Below are 15,506 nucleotides of genomic sequence, written 5' to 3' on the forward strand. Positions count from 1 at the left end.
AAGTGGATATCCAAGACCTTTATTATGGATTCCATCCACTTGGCAGGATTAAAAAGAAGAACTTCATGGGGGTATATGGGAAAAGTAACATCATCATTACCCTATCTGCTGTATCAACATGTTTCTGCCCTTGACTGCCACCTGGTAGGGTCTTTGGCATTCATCAGGATACACATCCCTAAACAAATTTGTCCTCGTAGTGTGCCCTCCTAACCTAATCACTAGCTGGTAGGGGACCTAACTGTGGCAATACTTGCCCTTTATTAGACATACTTTGTCTGCATACCTTAAAAAATAAAACAAAGTTCATAATTATTTTGACTCCATATTACTATCACTGTCCTTATCCCCTTGTGTTTAATTATTAATCGATTATCTTTTCATGTTCCTCTTTTCTCCATATTCCGTGTTATGCCCTTTCATCAAAATCATACACCCCTTAGTAAGAAACACCCTCAATGTGAACTCCAGTGTATTACACCACATGCCCAGTGACCTTCATGGTGTCAGACTTACCCAAGTTTCATCAATGATAATCCTAACTTGGGGAAAGAGTGGGGACACCGTCCTATAGTCACACTCTAAAAAGGTAATCAGGAAAACCAGCAGTTAATGTTACAAGTTTAAAAACTAATTTCCTGATACACCTGATGCCGTCTGTGGAAATCTGAAATATACAGCTGGTCAGCTCACCCGCCCAATTTTGAGCTTCTTTCTTAAATGTTGTGCCCCCTGAATGGTCGGGGATAATTGCAGGAAAACGCTAATGGTGTATTTATTGTCGGGACACGCAATACTGTGTGCCCATATTCAACGTATTAGTCATAAAAACGAGTCTGATACATCATACAGTCTGCCCGTACATCGGCGGTCACATTCATTTCATGCTCTCTCCATCTCATTCAAACATGTTGGGGCACCATACTCACTACATCAAGGTACAGGTGTTTCCGATTCAGCCACTTTGCTCCCTCAGACGATGTCGGGAGGGGAATGACTTCTCCATAACAATCGGGGTTCTTCCGCTCATGTGTTCGACTCGTACCCGCCTCTTATCCAAGACGCAGGTTGTTCAGTTGTTTTGGGGTGGCCATCTTGGAACAGTGTCTCCCGTCCTAGACAACCGGACTTAATAAATGCTTATTTAGGGCAGCACTGTTCTTGGTTAAAGGGGTTCTCTCATCATAATTCAGAAAATTCCTGATCTTTATTTGTTACATACCCTCTGAATATAAAGGTAAGGTGAAAGTGATGGCATACTACCAAGATTGCTCTTTATTGGATACCAACTTGCAGACTTAGATCCTTCCTAGGGGTCTATCTACTTAGGTGGATCGATGACGGTAGTTATCCCATGTACTCGAGGGGATGGTTGGGGAAGAGGGGATACCCTGGGGCGTAAGTTGCATTGTTGTTGCATTCTTGCATGTTGTTTTACATGCAAAATGTTTCCACAAGATTATCTAATTAAAAGAGTTGCAAAAAAGAGAAACTACTTAGTTACTGGATTATGTCAGATCTCTTTTATTATCGTACGATGCAGTTTGGTAAATGTTGCAAATTATTTGAACATGTAGAATCTGCAATAATGGATGCTAATATTGGTATGCCTTTTTTTTATCTTTTGATAATGAATTGCTATTGGTTGTATAAAAAATAAGACATGTTGTTTCTTGCACACGGAGGTGCAACGCAAGCTGGGGAAAGATAGGGCTGAGAATGCGACAAATAAAAAAGACCACCTTCTTCGTCTTGTGTCGCATACCACAATAGAACTATAATCAGGCCACCTCTGTGTAGTCATACCAGTGAAATGAAGGTAGCCAAAGCTGCATTATTTCTTTCAAGTCAAGTCAAAATTAACTTTATTCGGCTGATTATAGCCATCAAAGTACAAATAACAAAACAGGACTGATCAATCTACAGACATATAATACATGGATGTAAAGTCAGTTAAGATCCCCCGTTTTGTGATCCATAAAACAAACATAAAAAGTAACAAGAATCATAGGACAGTTAATGATCTTTGTAAAGTCCTACTCATCACGAAATTCATTAACTGCCGCTCCCATAGGGAACAATAGAATAAAATACACGCCATCGAGTTATATGATAAATCATGCAAAAATGAGCACAACTCAATGGTCCATACCAGGGAAAGTGGCAACATAAATGAAAAAACGACCCACCATCACATAATTAGGCCTGGGAGTAAATAAATAAATAAGATAAAATTAGCCCGACTTACACTTGTTCATATTTACATTTAAAAATAAGAATTCATATTAAATAAAACTAGCACATACCAAAAAAAGATTTTTACATATCATGATTCATAACTGTGTCTACAGGACAGCTCATAAATGACCTATTCCTATACCTGATTGCTCCTGTTAAGAAACTTGCTACCCCAAAGCAGACCATAGGTGACGCTAGCATTTGTAAGTACACCAGCGCGGGCCTAACTTGTTCAAAGTTACTACCTTTGAGCAAGGGGAGGATGCATTTTCTTCGCAGTGAATTGTAATATGTACAAAAAAATATTGTATGAAGAGTGTCCTGGTCCGAGAAGTTGTCACAGGGGCAGGGATTTAATTTTCCTTCTTTAAAATACCTTTTAGGGAAATCAAGAAGCCAGGGAACCATATTCAGCCTAAATCTCGTCAAAATGAAGAGATGATATGGTTTATTTATGTAAAGTAAATATGGTTGCATCTGTTGACCCAAGCTCAGTGTGGCAAATCTTCTCACCGTAGGTTTTTTCAATTCATTCTCCTTCTTTAGTACTCTTCGTCTATCTAAAAACAGCTGCTTAAAGTCTCTAATAGCCAGTTTTCCCAATGCTATGGGGCTCAAGAATAAATCGGGGAAGCCGAGGGTTTCCATCTGATCTTTAATATATCTTATCCACGGAATGTCTAACACCTTTTCCAAGGTGAGACAGTTTTGGAGGATCAATTGGTTTAGGTTTGGAGTTGGTTGTGCCCAAATTCTCAGCCAACGCAATAAGGGGGCAACCGCAATCTGATCAGAAATAAAACCCGCTCCTAGTTCCTCGTGTATATTGAAAATTGGCGTGGATGCAGGGAACGAAAGCAGTTTACGCATAAAAATGTTTTCGGCCCCTTGGATTTCTCTGACATCTGTGCAACCCCAGATGTCACTCCCATAAGTTGCCATAGGAAGACACTTGGCATTGTAAATCTTCATAAGTGCAGGAGAGGTTTTGATCCTATTCTTTTTGCAAAGTCTAGAGTGTCCCCCGATGCTCTAGCTAATACATTCTTTTTATGTGCACGCTGCGTGCACCATGAGCGATGGTTATCAAAAAGAACCCCTAAATAGGGAAAAGCGGGGACTTTTACTAACTCAACTCCCTTACAATAGAATTTAACCTTCGCTGCCCTCCTTGAGCCTATAGACATGGCATGTGACTTTTTAAAATTAGTGATTAAGTCCAAAGACTCCATAAAATCTATAAAACAAGTTAAGAGCATTTGCAGCCCTGGCCACCAACACCGCATCATCAGCGTACAAAAATGCGGAAATCATTTTAGTACCAGCTCTAGGAATGTCTTTACAACAAGAAATCTGAGAATCCCCTAGCTTATTACTATAGAGGGTGAACAGCAAGGGGGCCAAAATGCACCCCTGCCGGACCCCTCTTTTTACTGCCCATGAATCAGTCAGGCTGCCATCTTCATTGAAGCGCACTGCCACTGTTGTGTTTTCATGGATGGCTGCCAGAAATGAAATCAAGTCAGCGTCTAGCCCTATATCTTGAAGGATCAACCAAAGCTTTGACCTATTGACAAGTTCAAAAGCTGAGGTTAAATCCACAAAGGCCAGATGGAGGTCCCCACGCTTTGCAACTGTATACTTCCCTATCACCAAATGGAGATTAAGACATTGGTCCAGCGTACCTCTCCCTTGCCTAAAACCATATTGGAGATCGGAAACTATACTTGCTTGATCGAGCCACTCTGTTATATGTGCCAAGACAACTTTCCCCATAATTTTGGCCGCGGAGTCAAGGAGCGAGATGGGTCTATAACAAGCCGGGTCATCCCTTGCTCCCTTTTTAAAGATCGGTATAATAACCGCCTTAGCCCAAGACGGGGGAAAACCAGACAGGCAGGGTGCATTAAAAACATGAGTTAAAATCTTTGCCCATAGCTTAGGATCTGCCTTCTAGAGATCGGCAGGTACTCCGTCGGGACCTGGAGCTTTTACCCCTAAGGTTGATATGATCGCCTTATTGACTTCATCAATTGTAAAAACAAGAGGGTGGCATACCAATTCAATAGCTGGCTTCCCTGCAGAAATCCCGGGGGTCGCGTCACTATACACTTCCCCAAAGTGTTGCACCCACCTCTCAGCAGGAACTAGACAATCTTTACTTGAGTTTGGTGAATCATCAAACAATGAACTTTTTACAACAGACCAGAATCTAGAACTATTGGCCAGCACACTGGCCTGGCTAAGCTCCTCCCAAGCTATCTCCCTTAATTGCCCTTTCCGACTCTCTACTGCAAGTTTATATGCCCTCCTTACATTTTTAACCCATAAAGCTACCCTAGGTTTTTGCTTAATTCCTGCATGAGTTCCTTATGGGTAGTCATACAGGTTTCATCAAACCATTTTTTAAATTTTGGGGGCCTTGGTCTACAGGATACAGTTAAGATAGAAGCAACCTGCTTTACGATTCGGTCAAAGGCATTTAGAACGGATAATGGTTGCGAGTCCTGGTCTGAGCAAATCCCAAACTCCTGCACACAATTAGTAATTAAACTATCAATAAAACTATCAGGGGTGATCCTTTCCCACCTCATTCTACGCGCTTGATCTATGGGTGCAATATTAAAATTAGTAAGTTGAGTCATGGTCCTTCCTTTATTTACAGCATGTATATTAAGGTCCAGTGTTAGTGGATTGTGATCATTAAAACAGTTTCTTGTCGCAATTAATGTGCCTATTGTCGACAACAATGAAGAGGAAACCAAAATATAATCAATTATACTGTGACAGCCATGATCAACATATGTAGGTATGGGAACTATCCTGTCTGACTGCTCGGGGCAAATCAAGTTATGGGTTGATAAAAAACTTTCTAAAAAAACGCCGGACGAGGTATGTTCAAAGTGGGTTAGCCCCTGGGGGCCATAGTCCTCCTCCAGCCTTGTTGAACAATTAATAGGGCAAACATGAATATTAAAATTTCCCAGGACTAATATGTCATAATGTGTTTCTGTACTGTCACCATAATCACCCAAAAAAGCAGTGAGAGCTCTAAGGTGCTCTAACTCCTCAGTTCTAGTGAAAGAATTATGAAAATTAACCACTAGAAGAGTTGGTAAATTCTTCCCTGTCAATTCTACTACTAAAATATGGGGAGAACATGATTCAATCAACTTTGCTTTGTAAGACAACTTGAGGTTGATCATCAATAATAGCCCCCCCTTGCTCTGCCTAAACTGGATGGTGTAGCGAATTTACAAAAAGATATAAACCCATCCAAATGAAAATTTTCGTTGGCCTCCAATGTTTCTTGAAGGGCTATAATGTGATGTGTGGGAAGAAAAAGTTCCCAGGATGCATTACCCTTTTTTGCCATTAAACCAGCAATATTCCATGTTAAGACTTTCATTATACCTCCATCAATTGCTGTTAGGGTAGTATTAGGTTTTACTATGACGACGGATGAAATCTGTTGGTTCAAAGGACAGGACGGAATAAAATTCCGTAAACTAACCATGGGAATATGTGTTACTTTGTCCGGTGTTTCCACTAAATTGTCTAAAATAACAGGTACTGCATTACTAACAGGTAGTCAATCTTGAGCATCTAAACCAGAAAGTATGTGAAACCTGTTAGACAAGGAAATGGAGGGGACAACCGACGGTGCGGTTCTTTAAGAAGGCTTGTAAAAATATCCCAGTTGCAAGGCCCAGATGGAGGTGGCGGACTTAGGGCAAGGATCCTGCACCCTTAATATCATCTGAACAGCCGTGGGATTTCGGAAATTAATGACCACACAGTCCCCCTCGAAATTCTTTGGTGATTGTCCCACCCACCCAACTCTGCATACCATAATAATATTATTGCTCATGGGTACCCTAAAACCTTTATGTTTGGATAACTAATCTACGGTTTTATTACGCAATTGGGTCCAAGAATCAGTTTGATCTGATCTAAGCAGTGGGACACCCGCCAAAACCAAAACATAAGGACATGCGGCCGGGGGTAGGTCTAGTACGTCTCTAGAACACTTAGCATTCAAGGGGTTAAGCACAATGGGACCATCTCTGTGGTGATTACTAGCTCTGGTAGTAAACTCGGCCTGGTCAGTAGATAATGGTCTCGGAGGTCCCACAGGCTGAGACGGGATCTGATCAGATGGACAAAAAGGATTAACCATGCCGCCTGTCCCCAGACCTCCCAGGCCCAGATGTGCAATATTCCCCCCAGGGCCAGATGCCATGCATGATGGTCGAGGTGTGGCTGAATTTACATTACCAATGTTCACATTAACTGCTCTGTGGGCCAATTCCCTATTGTTAACCCCCACGGGGCCGATGACTTCTGGCATTACCGGGGCCACAGGTGCTTTAGCTGCCCCTCGTGCCGCACAATGACACCCACATGCCTCCTGATTAACTGGCTCATTACTAGATTTTAAAAGGTCTGACAATTTTTCTTCAATCGCCCCTAGTTTACATAAAACAGGCACTAAGAAGGCAGTTATTAATGTCTCCAAGTGCTTCCAATGGTCAGGATCACTTCCAATGTCCACCATGGTGTGGGGGTCAATATTTGAAAAAAGAGGCTTACCACCATTAATTTGGGGGGTCTGATTCTCACATATCCCTAACGCTTGATGTTTAGGTTTAGCTTTAGTCTTGTTCCTCAATGCCACGCTTCCCCTTGTACATTTTGCAGGCGGCTCACCATTCCCTTACTCACTATTCCCTCCTGACCTGGATTTAGAAGAACATGCCACTCTTTCCCTTTCCCTTGCAGCTCTTTTGGATCTAGTAGCAGGATCACCCTGGGCTACACAGGTCGTTGTTGAGGTATGCGCTAGAGTTAAAACAGGGGGATCTATTTTCTCCGCAGATGAATTAACCAACAATTCCTGAGCTAAGCTCATTGTCAGGTTTTGAGCAAGTTCCAGAATGCTTAAGTGATCCACCTCCAGTACCCTCAATTTAGAAGCTAGACAATCAACTGGGTCCCCAACAGGACTTACAACTGGTGCGTCCAAGCTTAAGTGGTCAAACATTTGCAGAGCGCCCAGGGGAGATTGGTCAAGCTTATAGCCCCCCAAGGATGACCTTTTTTGCCTTGCATAAGTATCCAAAGAGAGCCGCTTTTCGGTGAGTTGTATTTCATGTGTCAATACTGACTCAGCCCTTGTTAAAAACGCATCCAATGTTCCCATAACCCACCCCCCAGCCCGCAATCCTTTAGCCTTACGTTTGGTTGTCATAACCAGTGCCTAAATATATGACACCGCCTTCTAGACAGACAAACGTATCAAGGAAAATATAACAATAAAATTACCTTGTGCTTCGTCCGGAGTTCAAAGTGTCTCGCACAGCTAAGGGGGTTGGCCCAGCCCTCGCACGTCCCACGCTGCGGGAGCCCTGTGGGCCTTTTGACCGCCTCCTGGCGCTCTGGTGTGGCATCAGCAGCGTGCGCGCCACAGGGGCTGCTAGGAGGAGTAGTCTGATGTTACCCCGTGGGCCTCCTGCCCCGAAATGGCCGAAATGACTCTCGCGGCGGTGGCGGCACCAGCAACAGCAACAGGCAACAGGCAAAAACAGGTAAGTTTCAAAGAGCTCCCTATTTCTTTCGAATTAGAAGGCCATCTTGACCGGCCTAGAGACTAGGATATAAACATATTTTAGTGATTTCATTTGAACAGGTGAAGACGTTTCTTCTTGTCTTCATCAGGCAATCAAAACTGAATCTGCATTTCACCAGATGGCATTGCTGACTCAAACTGCCCCCTGTAGATACAAGGAACTCACTGAAATTGAGACTGTCACTGCAGACCGTACCAAGGAAATACATTCATACAGTTTGGTGAAAATGACTCACCTACAGCATACAGAGCTACAAAAATGACATGCATCTTCAGAAAACAAATTCATTTAGAGAGGGAAATAAATGTTTCAAATCAGGAACAAAAAAAATACAGTATTGCATTGCTTAAATGTTCTCAACCTTTTAAGGAGGAACTAACCTAGTATGTCTCTTTAGCCGCAATTTAAGTTAAATAGCAATTAAAATGTTGAACATCTATGTAAATGTAAGTTGTGTCTCTTCATAACAGAAGAAGTGATTCTATGTCAGTTTATCTAAGAGTACCCACACATTTGTGTCCTGGTCCTCTTGCCCCTACAATAACCAAGAGAACACATCCTGTTCTGATAAGCGTGTGCACACTCACTTTTAGTGATATGCTCTGGCTTCCAGTGAGGATTCAGGTACCATAAAATAATCCTTTTTTGCTAGATCTTGCTGTCTGCAGCAAGTCTGCTGCAAGACGTTTCAGAGGCACAGTCAGAATGGCTATATACCATTTGGGCTATCGCCTTGCCCTTGCAACCTTGTCATTCTTTGAGAACATGTATTGCAAGCTAGTGACCTCTTGTATTGGTATCATAACGCAGCTGCCTCTAGTCATGTAATTGAATTGTACAGCTATCTTCAAAACCTTGGGTTAGAGAACAGAAAATTCCTTTTAGAATGAATGCTGCATTTATTTTTGGGCTGTCTCTCCAGTGTTAATTCAAACATTCTTCCACTGGAAACTGAACAACCTAGGGTGTATTATGTTTCTACATTAAAGGTGAAAATTGGCCTTTTTCTTCACCTTCCCTTATATTCGATTAGTTTTTTTAATGAGTATGTGTTATTTCCATAACTCTCTGTACCTCACTGCTGTTTGCTCATGAGGCCGCGCTCAACTTCCATGCTAGAATATGGTGTGTGGAGGCTTGAGTGTTCGGGCGGCAGTTGAACAGGACCTCGGGATCGGTGAGGACGCGGCTGATTACCCTCCCTTTACATCTGCCATATTTACCTCAATAGTAGTAGTAATGATCTTTATTCGGTAAGCAAGTACCATCAGAGTGCACATATATAAAAACATTACAAAAGGTATATCATAGAACCATTTCATCACGTCATAGCACAATTCATTAAGAACAACACTAATCATCTACTTTAGCCATTACTAATGTGCAAAACTTGAGCAAGAATCAGGCAAAACTGTGTGCAAATCAAGCAATAAATACCTAGAAAATACATAAAAACTAAGTCCAGCTGTATGTACAAAAAAAATATAAATAAGATAAAAACAGTCATTGAAACATTTTGATCTAGTCATTTATGGGCACAGTCAATATTCTACCACATTTATGCCATACCTCCAGTAAACCTTTGCTTGTAGCAATCGCTATTACCTTAATAAGGTCTTACCTCTTTTGAACATGTGTTCGCCTTTGTATCTCACAACACTGGCGCCAAGCATGGCACCGCACAACATCGCTACCTCTTACTTTCTACTTTGGATCCCTTCGGCATCATCAGGCGGCAGCGAGATTGCCATAATCGCACAAAGTCAGATGTGGAGAGACACGCAGCGGCATTAAGCACACCACACTTTTACTCACTGAATACGCACCCCACTGAATTTCAGAGGTGCTTTCTGTTGGCCATCAGATTTCTTCAGATGCTGTTGGAAAGATTCCGGTGATATCATCATGCAGGGGGACCTGGTTAATGGCGGCCACCTTTGTTGCTTGACCTGGTTCCATTGCTAGGGACAGGCATCTTTACTACTGTTTAATTGGACCTAAATTCTTTTTTTTTTTTCTAAACTGGTGACTGTGTCAGACATTATTTTGCCTATTTTACTATCCCATCTTACATCTGGCACTACATTACATCTACATCATCAATATGAAGGGAATAAATCTACCTCCTTCATTTTTACAGTCACCTGGTAAACCATGTATTGCCTGGAAAGCGGTTTAGAGCATTTAATGCTTTTCTAAGAACTAATGGTGGCTTAAAGTTCAAACCTAAAAGGAAAAACTGGTTGTTGAAACATTCATTGGGTCTGGAAGGTCAGGTAATTTTTGTACATTTGCCCTTCGTATCTGATGATGAAGAAAAAGATCTGGATGAATATGGAGAAGCGGTCAAGAGATTGGAGCCACTTATGCAAGCAGCCTAACTTGAGTGTTAGAAAACACACGTTTTTTTTTCATGATACCTGTATGCTACGGGATCTGTAGACATGTTTGTGGCTTTTTACATGTTTTAGCAGCCAAGTGTGAGTTTGGTGTTTTTACTGATCTGCTTATTAGAGATCAGTTGTTTACCAGGTTTTTCAACAAAAAGATTCAAGAAAGGCTACTACCATGTAAAATTCTATCCCTTGAAGAGGCTGTGAATATTTCCAGCAGTATCCAAGATTCCAAGTTGTCTGCAAAGGAATTGAACAAGAACACTGAGGAGGGTGTTATGTTGGTCAAAGGAAGTAAGACCTTCCCATGAAAATCACCTTATGTCAAGAGGGGAAAAAGTGGAAACTTCTGTTATCGCTGTGGATCTAGGTTTCATATTGCCTCTTCAAAGCAATGTCCAGCTCTAGGGAAGGACTGAAACAAATGTGGAGTTTCTGATCACTTGCCAGAGTGTGCTGGATGAACACTACAAAAACCACTGTGAATGCAGTGTCTGATAACCCTGATCAAGGGTTGGCAGACAGTATGAACAATTTACTTTTGTGTGTCAGAATCCATGAAAGTGTTGTTCCTAGATCCAGGGATCCCATTGAGGAGTTTGCCATTGGGGATGCCTGCGTACCTTTGCTTACTGACTCGGGCCCAAAATCACTATAATCTCCATGAGCACATTTACTGCTAAGTTAGTTGTCATTAGTTTAGTGTCTTCAGAAATTTTTTCTTTTGGGTATAATGGCAAGAAGATTGACTTGAAGGGACTCTTTAACACTGTTATTGGATTCAAAGGGAGGGAGGTGCAAGGCAAAGTGTATGTCTTACGTAAGGACCCTAACATTCTTGGTTGGCATCACTAGGGCTGTTTAGGTATTATCCTTAAACCTGGATGTGATCAACAATTTTGGTGTATGGGTAAGGACATTGTTTGCAGTGTGAGTGATTTGGAGACCGTCTCAAAATCATATGATTGGGGTTTGAAAACAAGCTTAGAAAACTGGATGATTTTGAACATGAAATTAATCTTAAAGAAGACTGTGTGCCTGTCAAACATTCTGGTACTTACTTCATTTAAAGTGTATTTGGGTTACAGGGTTCGTCTGGGACTAAATAGGAAACAGTGTATAAAAAATGAAGCTAAAAATCTTTTGTGCCATCAGCTAGGCAGAAGAAATGTCTGTTCTACGTCTGCTGAATATTTACTTGGTCCAAGTCCATTATCCAAGTAAAGAAAAATGATTAAGAACATAAACTTTTGCTCTGAAAGAGCACTGATTAAAAAAACGTAAAAACAAAAAGCCCCCAACTTCATTTTAATTTTTCAAAAGTTAACCATGTCCAAGATTTTTTGATCTTCCCCTTGACTCCCACCCAGTGCTTCAAGAAAAATCCCTTCCTCCTCCCTTTTGGCCTTCCCCTTTTTCTCTTCGTATTTGGAAAGAGTTCCTTGTTGGCCCAGCTCAAGAAGAGTGTAGATTGAGCTAAAGTAATAAATCATAATGATGTGCAGAGTTTCATGGTACCTTTGGGATTATGACATTTGCATATAAATGGTATGTTTCTTCTTTTCCAGAGGCCCAGCCAAGGCCAGGACAATGGCTTATTTTGGAGAGGGGAAAGGACCCATTCATGTGGATAATGTGAAGTGTATGGGAAATGAGAGATCACTGGCAGACTGCATCAAGCAGGACTTTGGAAGACACAACTGCCGTCACAGCGAGGATGCAGGCGTGATCTGTGACTATTTGGGAAAGAAATCAGCCACAGGGAGTAAAGGTGAGGTGTGACTGCCACAGAGTACCAGCAAATGAAAAGCTGCAGTATCCTCAGCACCTCCCATAGTCACATAGAGTAAAATCACTGCAAAGCATTTCTTGACAGAAGTAGCAAAGTTATGAGCAAATTCGCTATGGCTAGAAGATAAAAACCTAGTCAAATAATGGATGCTTTTTATATAAATAATATCTGCATTTCTTCTTATATAAGCTATGATCAAATGTTTACCTTAGCTTACATTTAAATATATTTATTCAATGTGAAAATAATTCATTTTATATTTTGTGTAACTAACGACTTTACTGTTTTAATGTTATTTTAGATTTTCTTATTATTATCATCATTTAAAATGTTCCCATTGGTAAAACATATCTTTACAATTGAATAATAAAAATCACAAATAGAGGCAATTAAAACCAAACATAGTTGAAATAAATAAAAACACTTCATTTAAATTACCAGAAAAATGTAAAACAGCTGTACAAAATGATCTTTAAAAGTCCGAGATTCTTGGCAGTGAAATTATAAACCGCAACAATATTGGAGAAAATATGTTTTTAAATACCACTTAGAACACTGTTTAAGAAATGGACTAATGTAAAGTAAATGCTTTACATCTTGAACTTGCAGTGAACACAATGAACATATATCAATTTGAGCCATTCCATTTGCCTAGATTGGCTTCCAAAGGTGAAACTCTGCTAAAGAGATTCAAGACAAATTTACACATTAAGTAGCTACATTTGTTTTCACACAGCTGATTCCACTACTGTAAGTAGTGATTAGTATGTTGAAGAAGGCTTAGCTGATCATACCCTCATCAAATCAAAATCATCTTTGGGATAAGATTTAAAAAAGCAATTTTAATTAGAGATCCCTTCATAGTAAAAGCTCCGCTTACAAATTGCAGCGAGCCCACCCCCTCACACTAGGTGCAGTGGGTGAGGATCCAATGATGAAGCATGCCACAGGTGGTACCTGTGGGTGAGGATCCTTTTATATAATCTAATAGATTCCAGGGTCCCACTGTTCAAAGCCCATACCTTTCTAGGGATGAAAAACAGAGGAAATCTCTCTCATCTTGATAGGATTTATATTAATTGGGAGGGTGAGGTTGTCCTAGATTTCTTGCTTCTCACTCCCCTTAGTGATACATGGTATAAGATTGTACCAATCCAGAAAGTTTTGATAAGTACAGCCTATGCATCTTAGAGCAACATTTTGATTAAAGTTAGAGTAATTCCAAGGTAGGATGATCAGTTCCAGTTTTACTCTCTCTCTTTCTTGAGGAATCTGGAGTTGCTTGCTTTAGTCAAATAACCCAGCGAATAATTGCACCAACAACTACATCATAAGCACCTATCACACCTAATTCCAATCTTATTGCATTTCAAAATATATTTTTTATTAAGCTAGTTTACAGTTAAATCAAATCAGAACAATGCTGATACCACCATATATTATAGCCAGTATATAAATCAATACAACACATTGGTTATCTAATAAACAATGAGAACATTAAATCAGTTTTATGAAAAAGTTGTAAACAATGATAATCAAGTCTTCAACTACCACAATTGCAGACTTAAAAAGACAATCCACATACCCTGCAGTTGGCTGGCAAATATGGCTTTCCTTTCAAAACTCACTGTATAGGATTTCTTAAATGCATTACAGCCACAATCACAAAATCTGAATACTTCAAAATGACACTTCCGCTATATAAAGGAGGTAGAAACCAGTATCTCACTTTCTCATTAAGCAAAAACAAAAAACAAGTTTTTAGTGAACAGGGGACATTTTCTTAATAAATCCAATCCTTTAAAATATTTATCTTTGTTACCCTAGGACCTTATTGAATCAGAATCATGTTGGGTTGAGGTAATTTCATACCAGATCCATCATTTAAGATATCATTTATGTTTTGTCTGGTACCTAATTACTCTTCGACTTACTTTGCCCTAGAGTCCACACATCAACATTTCATACAAAACCTTGATTAATAATGCACCCTTTTAGATGTGATGGTGCAGCTTGAAACAATGAATCATACATTAATTGCAAAATTATTTGTTTTAAAATATGCCACATAGCCTGTAATTAAATTTTGTATATGAGCTAGATGCTCGGTTGTCTCTTGTGGAAAATTTAAGATTCTGACAGAAATATCACATTGTAAACTTGAAAACCATTCCCCAGCACCAGTCATGAGCCTTCCTCCCAATTTTTAACATCCAATATTATAAAATCATAAGGTATCCCAAAGAAAGACAATAAAGGTACATACTTACTGTCACCTTTCACCTATTAGGTGTATTCCAGAATTTATTACAAGCTAGACTCCACAGAGAGAGGCAATATTTCAGTTGTCCTGCAATAGTTCTTAAAATGTATAATCATTTTGAAAACTATTTTTATTAAATTTCCAATGTTTCAAAGTGTGTATTAATTGAGTTGCAATCAAATATCATTACAATGTAGGCATTGCTAAGAAACCTGACTCAGTTACAAATCCCTTAAGTAAAGATGAAGGGTCTTGGTAGCCTAGAGAGATTTGTGTAAACTTCCATCTACCTCAGATTCCTAACACTCGCAAATTCGCTATGGCTAGGAGATAAAAACCTAGTCAAATAATGGATGCTTTTTATATAAATAATATCTGCATTTGTTCTTGTATAAGCTATGATCAAATGTTTACCTTAGCTTACATTTAAATATATTTATTCAATGTGAAAATAATTAATTTTATATTTTGTGTTACTAACGACTTTACTGTTTTAATGTTATTTTAGATTTTCTTATTATCATCATTTAAAATGTTCCCATTGGTAAAACATATCTTTACAATTGAATAATAAAAATCACAAATAGAGGCAATTAAAACCAAACATAGTTGAAATAAATAAAAACACTTCATTTAAATTACCAGAAAAATGTAAAACAGTTGTACAAAATGATCTTTAAAAGTCCGAGATTCTTGGCAGTGAAATTATAAACCGCAACAATATTGGAGAAAATATGTTTTTAAATACCACTTAGAACACTGTTTAAGAAATGGACTAATGTAAAGTAAATGCTTTACATCTTGAACTTGCAGTGAACACAATGAACATATATGATCAACTCAATTTAAACCATTCCATTTGCCTAGATTGGCTTCCAAAGGTGAAACTCTGCTAAAGAGATTCAAGACAAATTTACACATTAAGAAGCTACATTTGTTTTCACTCAGCTGATTCCACTACTGTAAGTAGTGATTAGTATGTTGAAGAAGGCTTAGCTGATCATACCCTCATCAAATCAAAATCATCTTTGGGATAAGATTTAAAAAAGCAATTTTAATTAGAGATCCCTTCATAGTAAAAGCTCCGCTTACAAATTGCAGCGAGCCCACCCCCTCACACTAGGTGCAGTGGGTGAGGATCCAATGATGAAGCATGCCACAGGTGGTACCTGTGGGTGAGGATCCTTTTA

The 15,506-nt window shown here is 39.6% G+C and overlaps 1 protein-coding gene across 1 annotated transcript in view; it reads left to right on the plus strand.

The window, feature by feature from the left end:
• Positions 1-15,506, plus strand: part of PRSS12 (serine protease 12) — a 474,415-nt gene that overhangs the window by 346,122 nt on the left and 112,787 nt on the right. Inside the window, exon 9 of the mRNA XM_085634365.1 lies at positions 11,830-12,032. Within this exon, the coding sequence (XP_085490491.1) occupies positions 11,830-12,032 (203 nt within the window). The remainder of the gene's footprint in view (positions 1-11,829; positions 12,033-15,506) is intronic.

The sequence above is a fragment of the Triturus cristatus genome, chromosome 2_1, assembly GCF_964204655.1.
Source record: "Triturus cristatus chromosome 2_1, aTriCri1.1, whole genome shotgun sequence".
NCBI classification, from domain to species: Eukaryota; Metazoa; Chordata; class Amphibia; order Caudata; family Salamandridae; genus Triturus; species Triturus cristatus.